The following is a 14,445-nucleotide window of genomic DNA, read 5'->3' as shown; positions in this document are numbered from 1 at the left end:
TCTGCGTGTTTGCGTCTCTCTTCCTGCTTCAGAAAGATCTGCTTGGAATCCAGCTCCTGTTGAACTCATCTGAGTCCAGCCTCCACCAGCTGACTGCCATGTTGGATTGCCGGGGGCTGCACAAGGTGCTGGGGTGGCCCTAAGGGGCGGGTGGGTGGGGGCACCCCAGCAGGCTACATCTTCCCAGGGAGAAGCCAGCAAAGGCTAGGAGAGTGATTGTCTGGGCTCCCTCCAGGCTTGGGGAGTGGGGAGGAAGCTGGGCACTGGCTTCTAGATTCTCTCCAGTAGCTGAGCCCGGGAGACTCAGGAAAGGGTACCAGGGGGTGGGGGTGAGAGACTTGGATCACTTTACTTCTAGAGCACTGGGGGGGCCCGAGCTATGTGAGGGAGGCGGCTCCCTGGTGTCCAGACTCCCAGCCATCTGGTCAACCCATCCAACTCCCTGGGTTGCAAGTGGACCTCCCATCTCATTGCCAGGGTCATCTCTAGGAACTTGGGATATCAGACATTAATGCAGAGAACACACTGGGAGTATGTGGGGACCCCCTGTCCCCTGAAGCAGTGAGCCAGTGTATGTCAACAGCATTCACCTCCCATGTGGCTTTCAAGTGAAGAGTCATAATATTGATCATGACGGCCAGTTACTGAGCACCCGGTTCTGTGTTCAGCCTTGTTCTGTGAACTGTGCATCTGATATGTCACTTAGTCCTCACAGTTATACTGGGAAATACATGCTGTTTCATGGGAAATTTTATAGATAAGCAACGTGTATGTGTGTGTTGATAGATGGATAGATGTATTTATCTATAGATCTATAAGGTAGCTTACTGAAGATTCCAGAGCCGTCAAGTCAAGTGCTTGGGTTTCGGGCCCTGGCAGTCTGACTTCAGAGCTGGGGACATGGGAGTCACCCCCGTATCCTCCCTCCCCCTCCACATCCAAGCCCTCAGCCAGTCCTTACACTCAGACTCCCCAATATATCCTGCTCCATCCTCTCTTCTCACCCTACACAACTCCTACCTTGGTCCACCTGCCATGCTGTGCCCCCGGGTGATGGCCATGGCCTCCTAACTCGTCCCCACTTTCGCCTGCCCCCTCATCTTTCATGCACGGCATCCAGAGCAGTCTTTTTAAAGACAAATTGCGTACAGCAGAAATTATCACAGCCTTGTCAATTAACTATACTTCAACAAAACTTTAAAAATAAGTGAAAAAATAAAATAAAAACCCATGTAAAGCTTACTGGGGAGTTCCCGTCGTGGCTCAGTGGTTAACGAATCCGACTAGGAACCATGAGGTTACGGGTTCGATCCCTGGCCTTGCTGAGTGGGTTGGGGACCCGGCGTTGCCGTGAGCTGTGATGCAGGTCGCAGATGCGGCTCAGATCCCACATTGCTGTGGCTCTGGCGTAGGCCGGTGGTTGTGGCTCCAACTGGACCCCTAGCCTGGGAATCTCCATATGCCACGGGAGCGGCCCTAGAAATGGCAAAAAAAAAAAAAAGACTTATTGGCAGGGCTGTTAAACCTTTCAAATAATTAAACACAAACATAAAGATGAATTGCCTCCCATCCCTTTCATCCCCAAACCCTCCCGTATCTTCCTGTCACCTTGGGTTGAATTCAGACTCCTTGCCTGCCCTTCGAGGCCCAGCCTGCCCATCTCACCCGCCTCCTCTGGCCGCCTCTCTGTCCTGAACACGCCGAGTTTGTCCCCTCTGCCTCAGCTGCTCAAGGCTCTCGCCACTCCTTGCCATCCTGGTCCCAGATGAAATGCCCCCTGTCGCCTGTCGGCCCCACCCGGCAAGCTCATCTGTCCTATTCAGAGCCCACACAGTAGGTGTCCACCACGTTCTCGTAGAGTGAACCCACGAAGCCCCATGGCATTGGGGTCCCCTACATGGACCCTTAGTGACTCGACAAGGTGCTTGGGATGGGGGAGGGGACGAGAGCCCAGGTCCAGGCTGGGAGTGGGGGGGGGTGCTTCCAAAGACAGCCCCCCCACCCCAAGGGCACGTTCCCTCTTCTTCTGCCAGGACTACCTGGACGCCCTCGCTGGCATCTGCTATGATGGCCTCGAGGGCCTGCTCTTCCTCGGCCTCTTCTCCCTCCTGGCCGCCCTGGCCTTCTCCACCATGATCTGCATAGCACCGCGGGCCTGGAAGCACTTTGCCACCAGGTGGGCTGCTGGGGTGCAGGTGGGGGGGGGAGTTCCTGGAGGAGCGGGCAGGAGGCTCTGAGCCAAGAGCTGATAATCTGGGATGGAGAAGGGCGGCGGGGGGCCTGGGCCATCAGCCCCAACAGGCTGGCTGGATTTCTGCAGAAGCAGCCCTGACAGTCCAGACAGACCTTGGCCCCGAAAAAGAGGTTGGAGAGAGTCAGGGCAGGAGCAGGGCCAAGGATGGTGATGGAGTCATGCTGCAGCCTGGCATCCTTTGCTGTCCTCTCTTTCTGGCATGAGATGATGAGGAGAGCTTTTGGGACTGGGAGGGGTGCCCTCAGTATACCAGAAGGGTAGATGGTAGCTCTGTTACCAGGGCACCTAGAGTCTCATTGAGGAGACAGACGCTGGTGCCTTGACTAGACCAGACAGGGAGGCAGGGTGGGGAGCCTGCATGTGATCGGCCTGGCGAGCTGCGTGGAGGAGGTGGTCGTGCGGTTGGGAGTGCAGCAGAGTGAGCTGTGACAGGCAGGGCTGCGGACCATGTTTTCAAGGAACCTCGAGGAGACACCTGTAGCCAGAGGGAGAGTCCTGGGGGCAACGATTGGGAAGTGAGCCAGGACCACCCCACTGCCTAGAGCACCCCCACCCCACCCCTCACGGCCAGCCCCATCCTCCGTGTCATTCTAGGGACAGAGACTACGACGACATTGACGACGACGACCCCTTCAACCCCCAGGCCCGGCGCATCGCTGCCCACAACCCCTCCCGGGGGCAGCTGCGCAGCTTCTGCAGCTACAGCAGCGGCCTGGGCAGCCAGACCAGCCTGCAGCCCCCGGCCCAGACCATCTCCAACGCCCCCGTCTCGGAGTACATGTACGGCATGGCTCCCCAGGTGGCACCCCCCCAACCCCTCCCCGACACATCAGGCTGGGGCGGCCTCGCTTTCCCTCCCTAGTCCTGAGGAGCTGGATCTGCAGGCAGCATGACTGGTCCAGAGAGCCAGGCGGGGAGGAAGAAATCCAAGCCTAGCGGGGTCCCCTGGCCGCAGTGGCGGGACGCCTGGCAGGACACCCCCCCCCCCCCGGGAACATCTAGGGCTGGAGGAAGATCCATGGGGCAGATCGAAGGCCTGAGAAGCTGCATTTCTCCCAGCTGCACAGCTGCTGGCCCCATCACCCCATCTGCTGCCTCTCCCTTGGGCCCCCGGGAGTGCCCCCGCCCCAGCTCACTGCCCACACTCCCTCCCTGCTCTCTTCCGTGGGTTTCCATCCCCCACTCTCATCTGCACACCCTGGGGACCCTCCTGTAGAAATCTGAGCCCCCCCACACCCACCCTGCCCTCCCTCTTGGCCCCGCAGGAACCAAGCCGTGCTCTTTGGTGGGAATCCACGCTACGAGAACGTGCCGCTTATCGGAAGAGGCTCCCCTCCGCCCACGGTAACCTGGGTACCCTGGGCTCCTGAGGCAAAGGCACTGCCCTTTGGGGGGCGGGGGGGGGCATAATTAAAGAGAAAAACCTCTCCTGTGGACCCAGTGAACCCTCCCCCTGCCCCCAGTAGAGGTGGGAAAGAATGAAAACAAGTTTTGTTACTGAGTAAACCTTAAGCCAGACTGCCCCGCACATGGCTGGCCATCAGCTAAGGAGACTACACAGCCAGGCAGATACACCGCACTGCGTACCTGTTCTCGTGGTAAAGGATACCCATCCTCAAGAAAAAACTCAGCAGCGCCATTTGTCACACTGGTAATGGGGGGCGGCCATCAAGGTGGCTAAGTGCCACCGAAATGGGACAGTTTTCTTTGATGCTACCCTTTCAGAGGTTCCCAGACGAAAATATTTGGATTTAAAACTGCCCAGAGGCATTCCCATTGTGGCTCAGTGGTAACGAACCCATCAAGGTCATGGGTTCGATCCCTGGCCTCGTTCAGTGGGTTAAGGATCCCACATTGCCATGAGCTGTGGTGTAGGTCACAGACATGGCTCAGATCCTTCGTTGCTGTGGCTGTGGCGTGTGTTGGCAACTGTAGCTCCGATTCGACCCCTGGCCTGGTACCTTCCATATGCTGCAGGTGCAGCCCTGAAAAAAAGAAAAAAAACCGCCTAGAGCTTTCACTGGCCTTTCAAAAGGTTTATATACATCTCCAAGGGGCAGAGAAGTCATTTGTAAGTTTTCTAAGGAACATACTGTTCTAAGAAGCATTTCTCTCCCTTCTTTGCACCAGGGAAGTCTTTTCTTTGTAGATTTGTTTGCCTTGACACCCTGGGCTGGAGGGTGGGGGGCCCTGTGGAGGCAGGTGAGAGAAGGCTAATGAGCAGACCCGCCCCGTCCTAACCCCACCCAGCTCCTGCGTCCCCAGGGCTGCACCCACACGGGCTCCCCTCCCGCTGCAGTCAGGGGACCTAGATGCAGCATCAGGGTGAGAGCCTGCGGTGTGAGGGGTGGGTGGGCTGCCCCCTGCAGAAGTATGAGGGTCGAAAGACCGCTTCAAAGAGAGACAGTTAAGGTTCAGAAATGTAGAGTCTAGTGCCAAGTGCCCAGGGCAAATGCCAGCTCCTGGCTTATGAGCTCTGTGACCTTGGACAAGTACTTCACGACTCTGTGCCTCAGTTTTCCCGTCTGTAGAACGGGGGTGTAACCGCACCTCGAGGGAGGTCTGAGCACTGGGGGAATTGGGCCTTATGAAAACGTATTTGTGTAGACACAGTAAGGGCTCCAAGAGTGAGCCGCTTAGTATTTCACCCCTTCCTCCTGTCCTCCCACCCCACCTCCTCTGCAAAGGCGTGGTGAGTATAAGAAAAAGGGGGTGGGATCCAAGACGGGATCAGAAGTCTGCCACAAGGGTGGGCAGAAGAGGTGGGTTTTTTTTTTGGACGCCCTACAGCATTTGGAATCCTGGGCCAGGGATCAGATCTGAGCTACAGTTGTAACCTACACTGCAGCTATAGCATCACAGGGTCCTTTAACCCACTGTGGGGGGCCAGGGATCGAACCTGCATCCTGGTGCTACAGAGACACCACAGTTCCCATTATGCTACAGCCAGAACTTTTTGGACACAAGAGTTCCTGAGCTAAGTGTCTGTGGGAAGCGGGGCTCCTGCCTTGACTGGGCGGATCGAGGGGTTTCTGCTGCCCGACCCTGGTAGTTTGAAAGGAGCCTCCAGTTGGTGAACTAGGAGCCCTGGAGATGCCAAGATGTGGGACCCAGGACATAGATCTGGGCCCTGAGAACTGGGAAGTTCACGTGCGCTCAGGGCTTCCAGCAAGTGTTCTTGGTGAAAATGATAGTGGTGGCCCCAGGAATGAGAGGTGGGGATCCAGAGCCTGGCTTCAGGAAATGGACAGTCTGCAGGGGGGGAAACTAGAGAAAACTGTTGTATTAAGTGCCATGCGATGCTTTGGGACTGAGAGGAAGGGAACTATTCCTTTGGGGTCTGAGGAGGTGACATGTGAGCCTTACCTTGGAGCTCTGGGTCTCATGCAGGGGCGAGTTTGCTCCCCCTGGGAACCTCTGGTCTGCGTCTGTGACCTACACCATGCCGGATCCTTAATCCACTGAGTAAGGCCAGGGATCGAACCCGCGTCCTCATGGATACTAGTCAGATTTGTTACCACTGAGCCACAATGGGAACTCCTGGAGGCATCTTTGGTTGTCAGAACTAGGGATAGTTGCTACTGGCATCTAGTGGGTGGAAGCCGGGGCGCTAATGAGCACGGCTCAGCCCCCACCCGCAGGATAAACGGCCCCATACATCTGCAGTGTGGTACCCGGACCCACCTGCCATCTCTCCCTTGCTGTTTTTGCCCAGGAAACCTCTCTGCTGTCCTTTGGCAAAGAGCACTGGAGCCAGGCCCAGGGGCCTCAAGCCGGGAGAGCGGCTGGTCCCAGCCTGCTTCCAGACTTTTCACCTTTTAAACCCCAAGCTGGCTTCTCTCTAACAGAGAAGCCTTTTGGGTTCCTTGTTCCAGCTGCTGTGGCTCCAGGAGTGCAGCTTGATTTTAATATTAATCTCAGTACAACATAATTAGGGGAGAGCCACCACTGTGAAAAAAATGAATGGCTCGAGGGACAGGGATGCCAAATAAAAATGCATTCCGGATTATCTTCTGTTTGGAAAGATTCGGGCCGCTCTCCCTGCTGCCGTTAGCAGGGATGATCAAGAACTGACCTTATTTGCAAGGTTCAAGGACAGAATAAACCTCCCCCGCCCTCCATAATTGAGACCTGCCCAGAAACTCGAATTGCTTTGGCAGAGTTGACGTCCCCCTGCCCCCAGGAAGACCCCCGCCCCCCACCCTCCTACCATGCCAGGGGCATGAGGAGACATCTCAGGCTGCTGACCAAGGAAGCCACAGCGTGGAGGGTGCAGATGTGCGCCCTAATGTAGAGCACACAGCTGGCCTCTCCCCACTCTCCCCCGCTTGCACCTGCTCTAAATATCATGCATCAGGCGTGTTTGACGTATGGCTAAATCCCTCCCCGCCAGCTCCATCTCTGGGACAGACTTGAGCCTTCACTCTGGCGGGTCATGGCAAGGTAATCAGAACATAAAACCAGTCCCCTTGGCTAGAAACATGTCTCCCCTTAGCTCTGGTTTCTAGGACTCACTCCTGTCCTGCCAGGCACCATCTCCTAGACCTGATAGACCAAAATGAGCTGGGCAGTTGTTTCAGAATACCCATCCAGGCACTCCAGACGCAGCCCGGGTGATCGTCGTCCTCAAGCGGGTCCAGGAAATACTGCTTCTAGGAGGAAGGTCTCCCCTTGAGCCTGCATCAGAAGCACCTGGAGAGGCGTTCCCGTTGTGGCTCAGCAGTAACAAACCCAGCTAGCATCCAGGAGGACGTGGATTCGATCCCTGGCCTCGCTTAGTGGGTTAAGGATCTGGTGTTGGCATGAGTTGTGGTGTAGGTTGCAGACGCAGCTTGGATCCTGAGTTGCTGTGGTTGTGGTGTAGGCCAGCAGCTGCAGATCTGATTCGACCCCTGACCTGGGAACTTCCATATGCCGCAGGTGCAGCCCTAAAAAAAAAGACAGGCGAGTGAGACCTGGGTATCAGGATGCTTTTAGACTCTCCTCCCCCAACACACACACCCCCCGTGTCTCTAATGCACAGCGGGTTTGAGAGCCACTGTGTTAGGGGTCTGTCCTGCTTTACATTACTCCGTCCTTTCAGCGTAAAAGCTGAGTGCTCAGAGTTCCATTGTGCAGGTAGGGAAACTGAGGCTTGGGGAGATTGGAGAAGCTCAGCCAAGGTCATGGACAAGTATGGCACACAGCTGGATTTGAACCTGGCGCTGAGTCAGTAGGCCTGTGCCCACAGCCTGCTCATTAGGTGGGCTCCGAAGTGCATTAGGGGGGCTGGTAGATGTGTACATCTTGAGTTGAAGGCTGGGAACCAGATGTCCTGACGGCCCCAGGGCAGGAAGCATCGGCAGACAGGAAGCCTCCCCGGGCCACTCTAGTATCCTTCGTTCCTTGCGATGCTTTGTCTTTGAAACTCCATGGCTGGCCCAGCTCACGCTCCTGCAGAAATTCTCAGCATTTTTGCTAGTACAGTGTCTGGGTTAACAGGTGGCGTGGTGATACCCTGTTCTGACTGTCCCCTCCCCTCTGTCCCACAGTACTCTCCCAGCATGAGGGCCACCTACCTGTCGGTGGCAGATGGACAGCTGAGACACTATGGGAGCGAGTTTCCAGCCTAACACTTCCAGGAGTTCCTGCCTCCTTGATCCGTTCTGGTTTTTAACTCATGCACATGTTAAAAAGCTGCGTTTCTTTAATAGAAACCAAAGCCACCTGGAGGCTGCACGCCTGCAGGATTACAAGGCTTCTGCTGGCGCACAAGAGCAGCTGAGATTCAGGGAGAATCGGCCCGGGGTTGGCTGATTCCCAGGCATTCAGAAGACCCATGACTTGGACTTTGGACTTGGACTTGGCCTCCTGTTCACACCAGAAATGCCCCCCCGCCCCTGCCCCCGGTGCTTGGCCCTCCCTGACCTGGGAGCCTGGTTCAGTTCACCCATATGTCCCATGTGGGGAGTGGCAGTGAGAAGGGACCAGATCAGGCTCGAGGATCCCATTGCCAAGACTGTGCCTCCTGCTGGCACAGCCAGAAGCTCAGGTGACCACTCTGAATCCCCACTCTCCTGGCTACATGGATGGGTGGCATTTCCCTGCAGGTAAAGGCTTATCAGGAGATGCTTTTAAAGAGGGTGACTTTCCTGATGAGACCAGCCTCTGTCCAAAGCAGTCTCCTGGGCCACCCAGGGAAGGCCCTGGAGGGCTCTGCACAGGAGACTGGTGGCTCTGAGCTGGGGGACCACAGTCTCGTGCCTGGTGGACTTCCAGGTAGTGGGCCCATCTTTCTGTAGCCTTCTGTGGCCTCACCTCCACTCCTGAAGCGCTGCTAGGAGTTGGCTCACCGTGGATAGGGACGGTCTCAGGTATTCACAGACACTTTGAAAGCGATGTTAACTCTTTTTTTTTTTTTTTTTTTTTGCCAGTGTTTTAAAGATTTTAATTATCCAAAGAATTGAAACTCACAGCACCTCCAGTTTTTACAACAGATGTGGGTTCTTCTGTTCCACCCCATTTGTCTCCCATTACTTTGCGGATTTTGCTGACAGTGGCCAGTTCTTTACCGATCGAAGGGGGATTTTTAAACAAAATAAAGATCAGCGAGACATCCTGTCCCAAGCAGCCGATTGATGGGGATGATGTGGGTTCATCCCACTCGGTGGGAGGCATTTTAAAAGAATAAAGTCTCTAAGAGGGAAAACTGAGCGTAAACAGAGTCTGATCCAGGAATCTGTATGCAGAGGTCAGCTCTCTCTCCCTTTTGTCTTCAGGCAAGTTTGTCACAAAAGGTTTTAGCAAAAAGGGGTGACTGTGACCTGATGTGTCCTCCCTGCCTCTCCCACCATCCTGTCCCCACCCCATTGTCCCCAGCCCCTGAGCTGCACCTGCTGGGTGAGAAGGAGCTTGTGGACCAGGAGAAACTAATGACCCACCATCCTTTCTGCTGAGGATCCAGGGTTTGGGTCTTTGGTGCTTTTCCAACCTCCTGCCAACAAAGAGCGCATGAGCTGGGAGCCCCCACGGCCTGGCACGCCAAAGCAGGGATGCGGGGGAGCCTGGCCTTGGACAGGGGCTCCATTTCTAGTTTGGAGGAGCTGCCTTCCCATCAAAACACTGACAGCCAAGTGGTCCTCAGCCCCCAGCCAAGCCTCCAGGACAGCGGGGCCAGGGGGCCACCAGGACTGTCCCCCATTCACCTGTACATACACGTACCGTGAACCCACCTTCGTGAGGCCGTGTCTCGTGCAGATGACATCGAGGTGTGGCTTCTTAACCTTCGCTGTTGACGACTAGAGTTGTTTTTAATGCATGTACACTAAACTAGACTCCCTTGGGTGGTCCCTGAAGGAGGGGCGTGGGCACACCTCCGCCTGATACAGGTGTGCGCTCACCTGGGGGAGAAATAAACCACTTGTACTAAAATGCACAGTCTCCAACTTCCTCAGCTCTGGGAGTGACGAGGGTACCTAATGGTCCCTTCCAGCTGGGGGGGGGGGGGCCGTGGGGAGGGCTTCAGAGCAGCTTTCGGGGTGGAGGATTGAAAGACGAAGCTATTGAATGCATGTCGCAGGGCCTCTCTCATGGCCTGACTGCTCTTTCCAGAGAAGGACAGGCCTCTCTGCCTGAGTCGCCAGAGTTCCCCCTAAAAGTCTAAAAGTTGCTTCCCCCCCCGCCCCGCCCAGTTTTAGTGAATTTAGTTGATTTACAATGCTGCATTAATTTCGGCTATGCACCAGCGTGATTCGGTTATACTCATACCCATTCTTTTGCAGATTCCTTTCTCATACAGGTTCTCACAGAATACTGAGAGTTGCCCGTGCTATATACACATCGTTCCGTACCCAGCGATGTGCACATGCCAATCCCAGACTCCCAGTCCATCCCTCCCCGCTCCCTTCCCACTTTGGGAACCATAAGTTTGTTTTCGAAGTCTTTTCTGAATCTGTTTTGTAAATAAGTTCATTTGTATCCTTACTTAAGGATTATTGCTTTTAAGGTTGCTGATAATGAGTGATGTTTATTGAGTATCTCCGAGGTACTGTCCCAATGCACCGTTTAACTGTTAAACGTCCTGATGACCCTGATGGGTCATTCATTTTGTAAATAAAAGAACAGAGGAGTTCCCTTCGTGGCGCAGTGGAAACGAATCCGACTAGGAACGATGAGGTGGCAGGTTTGATCCCTGGCCTCGCTCAGTGGGTTAAGGATCCAGTGTGGCTGTGAGCTGCGGTGGAGGTCGCAGACGCCGCTCGGATCTGGCGTGGCTGTGGCTGTGGCATAAGCTGGCAGCTACAGCTCCGACTGGACCCCTAGCCTGGGAACCTCCCTATGCCGCAGGTGCAGCCCTAAAAAGCAAAAAGAAAAGAACAGAGGGGCAGAGACTAGGGACTTAGTAGAAGCAAGTGTCAGAGCTAGGAGTGTGTAACTCACAGGCCAGGCTGGACATCTCTGGGCAATGACGTGGGTTTGGGGCAGAGGTCACGTGACGGGCTACCTCCCCAGCTGTGCAGAGGGTCCTTGCTGCATTCCCTTCCTAAACTCCTCACCTCCACAGGATGCCCCTTGGGGCACCCTTCAGGCTTTTTGTTTGCAGCCAGCCTGGGAGGGACCCCGCGTGGTCCTGAGCTACTGTCGACTCTTCCGTGCAGCAGCTGTGCTCCTGGAGTCAAGAGTGTTTTTAAGGAGCTTCCTGAAGTGGACGGCCTACGCATCCTCTGAGAGCACTTGAGAGATGCAAAGGGCTCTGGCGGCAGGCCATGCAGGCTCAGACCGGCGCATCCATCACAAGGCGTCTCTTGATTGGAAATGTTCTCCCCTCTCCACTCACAGAACAGCCTCCTTCCTCCCTCATCTCAGGATACACTAAACTAGATAAGGACCAGCGGGGATAAGGCTTGGAGCAGTGGAGAAGCTTCTTTTCTATAACTTAACTGATTTTAAAAGTAAATGCAGGCGTTCCCGTCGTATCTCAGTGGTTAGCGAATCCAACTAGGCCCCGTGAGGTTGTGGGTTCGATCCCTGGCCTTGCTCAGTGGGTTAAGGATCCAGCGTTGCCGTGAGCTGTGGTGTAGGTCACAGACACGGCTCGGATCCTGTGTTGCTGTGACTCTGGCGTAGGCCGGTGGTTACAGCTCCAGTTAGACCCCTAGCCTGGGAACCTCCATATGCCATGGGCGTGGCCCTAGAATAGACAAAAAAAGAAAAAAAAAAAAAGTAAATGCAGAGTTCCCGCCTGTGGCTCAGCAGATTAACAATCTGACTCATATCCATGAAGATGCAGATTCCATCCATGGCCTCACTCAGTAAGTTAAGGATCTGGCTTTGCCAAAAGCTGCAGATGGGGCTCAGATCTGGCATTGCTGTGGCAGTGGTGTAGGCCGGCAGCTACAGCTCTGATTCAACCACTAACCTGGGAATTTCCATATGCTGTGGGTGTGGCCATTAAAAAAAAAAGTAGGCGTTCCCGTTGTGGTGCAGAGGATACGAATCTGACTAGAATTGGTGAGGTTTCGGACTTGATCCCTGACCTCACTCAGTGGGTTAAGGATCCAGCATTGCCATGAGCTGTGGTGTAGGTCACAGATGTAGCTTGGATCCTGTGTTGCTGTGGCTATAGTGTAGGCTGGCAGTTGTAGCTCTGACTCGCCCCCTGGCCTGGGAACTTCCATATGCCATAGGTGCAGCCCTAAAAAGCAAAAAAAAAAAAGGTAAACACATCTCAGAGTTAATGCTGTATAACAGGATCAGTGGTGTCTCTGGAGAGCTGGGACACAGGTTCGATCCCCAGCCTAGCACAGTGGGTTAAGGATCCAATATTGCTGTGGTATAGGTGGCAACTGTGGCTCAAATCTGATCTCGAGAACTCTATATGCCATGAGAACTCTGTGGCCAAAAAAGAAAACATTAAAAAAAATAAAAGAGAATGCATCTCAACACCCAAATGAGATTTGCCTTGGAAGCTTTCATCCTGGGTCTTCCATGGGACCTGAACTGCAGGCAGGCCTTGCATGAAATAGGAAGGGGCCACGTGGGACGCACAGACTCAAGGGTGGTGTCCATCACCGCATGTGTCACCCCCCTCTCCTGTCTCAGCCTGTGATGGAGTGGGTGGGCCTCCCATCACCATGACCGTCTTCCACCTGCCTGCTCGTCAGCTCAGCATGCCTGTCCTCTCTTCTCAGTCCTGACTCTAGCCCCAAGAACCTACTATTAGAAAGTCATGAACTCCATGGAGTTCCCTGGTGGCACAGTGGGTTAAGGATCTGGCATTGTCCCTGCTGTGGCTCTGATTGCTGCTGTGGTGCATGTTCGGTCCCTGGCCTTGGAACTTCTGCATGCCAGGGTGTGGCCAAAAAAATAATAATAATGATCGAGAGAAGTGAATGCCATCAGGCCCCTGCGTAGATGGAGCCCATGCCAGGAACAGGCATGTGTTTGAGGCTGTCATTCACACGTCTCCCTATGGAGCAGCTAACAGAGCGTGAAATGCTGCTGCAAATAATAGCATGGAGGCTCTTCAAAAAATTACAAATGAGTTATATTAAGTAAACAGAATGATCATATCACCCAGCAATTCCACTTCCCAAAAGAGGTGAATTGAAGAAAGCATCATCTCAGTATCAGTACCCCCTGTTCTTAACAGCATTAGTCACAATAATAAAAAGAGGAATCAACCTTAGTGTCCATCAGTGGATGAATGGATAAACCAAGTGTACTCTAGCCATACAATGGAACACTATTCAGTCTCAAAAAGGAAGACAATCCTGACACCGGCCACAACATCGATGAACCTTGAAGACATGATGCTCGGTGAAACAAGCTGGTATTTCACTGTTTGAAACAACCAAACAAATACTGTGTGATTCCACTTCTGCAAGGTACTTAGAGTAGTCAAAGAGACAGAATGTAGGACTGTGCGCTCCAGGAGCTAGGGGAGGGCGAATGGGCATGCCCGTTCAATGGGTATAGAGTTTCAGATTTGCAAGACGAGAAGAGCCTCTGGAGATGGATGGTGGTGATGCATGCATAGCAATATGTATGAACCATACACTTTAGTTAAGGTGATAGGCTTTACATTATGAGTCCTTGACCACAGTTTTGGTTAAATGGAAAATTAAAATTAAAACAGCAGTGCAATGGATTGTGGACTTGTCTTGGGGACATCCAGGACCAGCGGCAGCACTCAGCAAAGATTTTCCGTTGCCAATCCTGCGGCGACTGAGCAGAGATCTGAGCGGCACTGCAGTATTTTCGACTGGACCCATGTGCATGCTTCTAATTATAGGAGCTATTGCTGGCGTCCCAGGGTAGCTGAGGCGGGCCTGCCCATGGGTGCTGCCTGTGTTGCCGGTGAACAGAGCCACCCTTTGGCCCTTGGCAGTGTGCAGGCTTTCTGAGCGATGGGGGGAGGGGAGCCTGTAATAAATCACTGTAATAATATGAGAAGGGAGGCTTCGGTTTGCCTTTCAACTTTTCCCATTTCCCCCTTTTGTACCCACAGCCCCACCCAGGGTATAACGGGTGTGCAGAGGGCCTCAGCTTCCCAAAGCAGGGTGGGACTGGCGGAGGGGCGCCTATAATTGCAGTCAAAACCAGCCAGCACTCCAAGGCGGAGCTGATCTGTTTCTGGGTCTGATTCCACCTGTGACCACAAAGAGCGGGTTCCGCGAGGCTTTCAGACAATCCTGCACCCAGCCCCAATCAATCCCCTCAGCATCCACCCAAGGGAGTCCTTGGCCCAGAGGAACTGGTGGTGGGAGCAGAGGGGGTAGTTGGTGGCAGTAGTCACTTCTGGGCTTGCTTTTGGTTAGTGTGGCTGAGCAAAGTGCCATCTCTGCCCAGCAGTGGTGAAAACTCATTTATGGAGAAGTTGGGGAGCCTGAGGGAGGAAATGTTTGCTTTCTCCCTGTACTTTCACGGCTCCAACCCCCGCCCCTGGAAGCTGGCCAGATGCTTTAGACTGCCTCCCAGAGCCCCCACAAACTGGCCCCAGCTGACCTTTGCAAATTCCTCTCTCATTGTCCCCCTGCAGGGACTCCTGTCCCGCAAGATGCCTTTCTCCCATGACAACCACCATTCCTTGTTCACATTGCGCCCTTAGCTCAGCATCTGGAATCCTCTCCCAGCCTCTCTCTCCTGCAACTTATAACTATTTTTCGAGGCTCAGTTCCAACCTCAAATCCCAATTCCTGGATGATTCATAG

At 54.1% G+C, this 14,445-nt stretch overlaps 1 protein-coding gene across 9 annotated transcripts in view; it reads left to right on the top strand.

Moving 5' to 3' along the window:
• TTYH2 (tweety family member 2) overlaps nt 1-9,664 on the top strand; it is a 43,143-nt gene extending 33,479 nt beyond the window's left edge. For 8 of the 9 annotated variants that reach the window (XM_013980791.2, XM_021066683.1, XM_021066684.1 and 5 more), the window contains 5 exons: nt 33-125; nt 2,034-2,176; nt 2,849-3,034; nt 3,520-3,598; nt 7,786-9,664. In XM_013980791.2, the coding sequence (XP_013836245.2) occupies nt 33-125; nt 2,034-2,176; nt 2,849-3,034; nt 3,520-3,598; nt 7,786-7,866 (582 nt within the window). In that variant the 3' untranslated portion in view covers nt 7,867-9,664. The remainder of the gene's footprint in view (nt 1-32; nt 126-2,033; nt 2,177-2,848; nt 3,035-3,519; nt 3,599-7,785) is intronic. The other variant, XM_021066685.1, reaches the window with a different exon arrangement.

The sequence above is a fragment of the Sus scrofa genome, chromosome 12 (genome assembly GCF_000003025.6).
Source record: "Sus scrofa isolate TJ Tabasco breed Duroc chromosome 12, Sscrofa11.1, whole genome shotgun sequence".
Taxonomy (NCBI): Eukaryota; Metazoa; Chordata; class Mammalia; order Artiodactyla; family Suidae; genus Sus; species Sus scrofa.
This window is presented reverse-complemented; position numbering and strand designations above follow the sequence as displayed.